The sequence below is a fragment of the Haliaeetus leucocephalus genome, unplaced genomic scaffold, assembly GCF_000737465.1.
Source record: "Haliaeetus leucocephalus isolate CR32 unplaced genomic scaffold, Haliaeetus_leucocephalus-4.0 Scaffold166, whole genome shotgun sequence".
Taxonomy (NCBI): domain Eukaryota; kingdom Metazoa; phylum Chordata; class Aves; order Accipitriformes; family Accipitridae; genus Haliaeetus; species Haliaeetus leucocephalus.
Genome location: NW_010972602.1, coordinates 1,508,326 through 1,513,541, shown reverse-complemented (window position 1 = coordinate 1,513,541; position 5,216 = coordinate 1,508,326). Strand labels below are relative to the sequence as shown.

Genomic DNA, 5,216 nt, shown 5'->3' with positions numbered 1-5,216 from the left:
GGGGTGTGGGGGGTGCTTACTTAAAAAAAATTGGTATTCATCATTCTTAGTTTCTTTTCACTTCTTCCTGGGAAAACAAATGGAAGTGGAAGAACATGATACAGACTTTAATTTGTTACTATTATTTACTAAGACTTATTCTTATAACAGTACTGAAGGATTACTTTTCCATTTGTATCACAGAACTACTTATGAGGCCAAGAGTGTTTCTGAGTTAATTTTACACTATTTTCATTCATCTATACACACTAAACTGGAAGTTTCCATATAGGGACTCTGAGAAGTCTTCGTGGATGTTACTGCTCCCAGCAAAGCTGAAGCTGACAGTTCCTATCTCCTACTCTCCGCCTTTTGGCTGTGCTGGAGCAATTGCTGATGGGTCTGCAAGGTAAGACCATTGATACAGCTACAACATCTCTCTCCTCCTTTGTTTCTGCAGTGAATGAGTGGGCAGGGCTGGAGGTTTTATGGGTGGGATGGGAATTGTTTAAGCTAGCTTTGCTGGCAAAAAAGTCTGTGGAACCACAGACTAAGCCTGAAAGCTATGCTTATTGTCACTGGATTTCTGTCAAGGATCATATGGGATTATCTTTAGTGAATGTCAGTATCCTCTAACTGGCCCAAGAACTATGAGTCTAATCTGGCAACAGCAGAAACATCAATTCTAGAAAAATAAAGGGCTTGGATTTGGCCTAGAGAACTTATACTTTAAGCAATTAATGTGTAAAAAACCCCTGAGAGTTACTCTTTACTTCATACTTGAAATGTACTGGTATTTGTGTGCCAAGTATACTACATAGAAATGAAAACGCCATTTTTGCATGCTATAGGAAATACTAACACCAAACAAAATTATGTTAGTGTTCGTGCATTATTAATACTTTTCCTCACATTAGTAATAGTCCCTACTATTTCTAATGCAGGCCAATTATGCTTGCAGTTAAAGTTTGCTCGTTTTTGCTCTATGGCACTCCAATGACCCACCATGATGAAAATCCTGTAAGTTTCAAATACCATATTGATATGTTCATGTACTGCCTTCTCAAAATGACTGAAATTAAGTCTATGAAATACTACAATTTGATTATGGAATAATGGTAAAAGATAAAGGATACAGACGGACTCTAACATCATAGTCCAACAAGCCCTGTGTAATTTGTATAATCTTTTAAATAGCATCTTCTTAATGGGAGTGTTAAAAAACATCTGAAATTGATAATACAGTGGTATTGCACAGTAAATCCTGTGAAAAAGTCTACTGTCACTTTAATGATGACTTCACTGACCTTATGAACAGTTCCCCACAGGTGCTGGAAGCTGTGTCATATCATTAAAGTGGACCTAAAAGTGGACTTAATTCATTGTAGAGAGTATGCCAGGCACATTACTGCAGGAAAAATATACGTATATAACCTGATATGCTAGGTTCAATAGGGTATAACAGGCATCATGTTTCAATTTGTTGAAAAGATAAAAGAAATTATACTGAAAAATAAGACACTGGTAATTGCACTGTGTTTTTAACAAACTTCCATTTGAAGAAACTCTTCACATCAGTTGCTATGTGAATATGGATGCAATAATGCAAAAGATGAACCTCTACATTTATTATAAAGCTCTAGCGCTAATTTAAACTTAAGTGTTAATGCAAGCATCTTGTTTCTGAGATCCTAAACCAGCCTGATTTAGCATCTCTGAGCTTATTCCACTTAAACAAGTCTAGGTATAATTGAGACATATGCACATAAAGAAGGTCAGCTAAAGATGAATCTACAGCACACCAGCTACTCTGTCATAAGTACTCACGTGTATTCTGAGTTCATCATTAATAATGAATGCTCTTATGTGTTTACTATACAGTTGATAACGTTATAAATTTACTTCCTAAAGTAAGTTTTCAGCTGCCTGTATGCTCAGGAATATCCATCTCACTACGAAACGCTTGCTCTATGTAAAGGGAAAAGATCAGAAGACTGGTTGAACTGTTAGAGCAGCTTGGGCCACTGCCATCCTACTATATTATCAGTAGCACTTGGGTTTCAACTGTGTCTTTACTAAACTAACAAGCTCAAAGTAACATAAATACCACTACTTCAGGTTGTTTATGGACAACTGGCAGGCAAACTGGAGCTGGCTTTTCAATACATTGAACATTTTATATTTAAGTATCATTTTTATGCAATGGAAGAGAATCATTAGTAAACTAACACCTTAGGCAAAAATAGAACAAAAACATATTCTGAAACTGCTTTTAAGTAGCCACCTTATTTTGTACCAGTGAGACAAAAAGAATAAAATGTGCTTAAATTTCTCATCACAGACAGTTCTTTTTTTCTGCATTATTCCCTCCATTTAATTACACTATCTTAACTCCAGAACAAAATTAAAGGACTATAGTGTGAAGAGCAGTGTATTTGTGTGTCACAACTGTAATAACATTATAGAGAAATTGCCTGGATAGCATAAACTGTTATGAATTTGAAAACTGATTAGTCTGCTGAAGACAGTACTTTTAAACTGGTTTTCCAGACGCCAAGTAATTTTTGTTGTTGCCTACATGCAACTCCCTTGTTATTTTTTAATTCTCTTTGCAGTGTATGAACAATCTTTTACTAGGTATGACAACGAATATCTGAGGGCCTGCTAGATCAGTTATTTGGTAATGCTTAGATCAAAGCTAGATCAGAATTAGTTCTTTGGAATTCAGACCAGAAGTATGCAATTCTGCACATACCTAAACAACTGACTATTTTGTTCCCAAGCCAAACCTGTTGTAGAATTGTCCTGGTTTCAGCTGGGATAGAGTTAACTGTCTTCCTAATAGCTGGTACAGTGCTATGTTTTGAGTTCAGTATGTGAAGAATGTTGATAACACTGATGTTTTCAGTTGTTGCTCAGTAGTGTTTAGACTAGAGTCAAGGATTTTTCAGCTTCTCATGCCCAGCCAGCGAGAAAGCTGGAGGGGCGCAAGAAGTTGGCACAGGACAGAGCCAGGGCAGCTGCCCCAAACGGGCCAACGGGGTATTCCATACCATGGGATGTCACATCTAGTATAGGAACTGGGGAGTGGGGGCGGGGAATCGCCACTCAGGGACTAGCTGGGTGTCAGTTGGCAGGTAGTGAGTAATTGCCCTGCGCATCATTTGTACATTCCAATCCTTTTATTACTGCTGTTGTCATTTTATTAGTGTTATCATTATTAGTTTCTTCTTTTCTGTTCTACTAAACTGTTCTTATGTCAACCCACGAGTTTTACTTCTTTTCCCGATTTTCTCCCCCATCCCACTGGGTGGGGGGTAGTGAGTGAGCAGCTGCATAGTGCATAGTTGCTGGCTGGGGTTAAACCACGACAAGAATAAACAATCTGAATGCATTTCAGGGGTGAATTACTATATAAGGAAAGTAATGATAATCCCAAGGTAACACAGCACAGAGAAAACAAACTTTATTATTATTGCAGACCTGAACAGTTACTTTTTATTGCTTTTAGTAAAATTACAGTCTCACTAAAAGTAGACTGCTTTTGGTTACTTTGTGTGTGGAGAGATGAACAGCAGTCTTAAAACTGCTGAAAAATTATGGAATTCTAGACAAATGGAATAATGATTGCATATTGTTAAAATAAATCAGAAAAATTCAGATTCCATGTAGCATCAACAATCAAAAACTATTTCTGCAAGTCTCTTTTAAAAAGAGAGTCAGTATGAGATAGCATAAGTTTGCAAAAAACCTGATCATTTCACAGTAGTTAATAACAGGTAGCACTGTCTTATACAAACCCACAGAGTATTTTACTGCTTGAAAAGTAATTCCTTATCCAGCATCACATCTTACATTTTGCACAGATTACGTTGCAAAATAAGCTTCTATTTTATGCACACCTTTGCAGAGCAATTTCTTATAAAATTATCTTGTAGAGATAAATGAAATTAATGATTAGACCAGCATGACATGGAAAAAGCCATTCCCAAAATAAGCTCTTTGATCAAAGTAAAGCAGTTGAGCAAACTTACAGGAACCAGTTTCCAAAACCATTTGGTAGGAGACTTCAGAGGAAGCAGTAGGAAAAAAGAATAAAAGCAAAAAGCAAAGAAAAAAAGGAACAATTTATCAGATTTCATAATTAATTTTACAAAGCAATTTTCTTTAACATTCTCAGTTTTGTATAACAGTGAATTATAATTTAATGGTAAGCATCAGTGCACTGTAACCTCCACATATTGAACTAATTAGCAGAAATAACACTGGAGAAATATGTCTGCAGTCTTTGTAGATCAACATCATAATTTTCCCACATGAACAGGTAAGATTGTCAGATAGATGCAGTTTTATTTAATGCTTTCACACATCTAATTGTACTCTACATATGCAATCCGACTGAAGAATTCATTTGAGACTTGAAGTCATGATACCACAAGTATCAAAATGAACTCCAGCAGCACACATGGGGAAGCAGGGAAGCTAAAGCAATGAAAAAAAGGTATAAACACACTGTAGTACAGTACAACCAATTGCAGTGAAGTTTGCATTAGTTACTTCAAGCCAAACAGTTATAACATTTAACAATATTTTTAAACAATCATATGACAGTTTTCAGAATAACAAGAGATGCAGGCAGTTATATTTTTGCAATGACAAATCACATTAGCATCAGCTGCATGATGTGCAATGACCTGAAATGTACATGGAGTTTTGGCTACTGGCAGAAAAATTATCAGAACCAATACATACAATTCTAACTCATACATGATCAAAAACCACAACACCAAATTATAAAGAAAAAGTTTTACAAATATAAAATTTGACCTAAAAGCTTAATCCTAAGCACACTGAAGTTAGCAAATTTTTCTGTAACTCTATTCACTGAACTCAAAACTAGCAATCCAATATATGTTTTTATTTGTCCACTTGGCTGAAACCATGGTTGAGACTACTATGAATATGCTTCAAGAGTCTGAAAGACTGAAGATAATCAATTTTAAATTCAAACATACTGTAAGATCTATAAATATGTACTTTGTAAAGGCACTTAAGGAAAAGAGATAAACAAAAGTTGAAATCTCTTGGACAACATAATGGGAATTCAGTGGCTGTTGAATTGGCACTTTCTATCAACAGGAATAAGCTTTTTTCCCTGGAACTTATCAATAATCAGTTACTAAAAAAACCAAACTGAGTAGAGAATACTGACTGACCTCTCCCAATGTTTAAAAAAA

The 5,216-nt window shown here is 35.7% G+C and overlaps 1 protein-coding gene across 4 annotated transcripts in view; it reads right to left on the bottom strand.

The window, feature by feature from the left end:
- The window catches only part of CAMSAP2 (calmodulin regulated spectrin-associated protein family, member 2), a 90,985-nt gene that overhangs the window by 35,388 nt on the left and 50,381 nt on the right, over positions 1-5,216 (bottom strand). For 3 of the 4 annotated variants that reach the window (XM_010563422.1, XM_010563420.1, XM_010563423.1), the window contains exon 5: positions 4,014-4,046. The exons of the other annotated variant lie outside the window; for it this stretch is intronic. In XM_010563422.1, the coding sequence (XP_010561724.1) occupies positions 4,014-4,046 (33 nt within the window). The remainder of the gene's footprint in view (positions 1-4,013; positions 4,047-5,216) is intronic. 4 annotated transcript variants of the gene reach the window in all.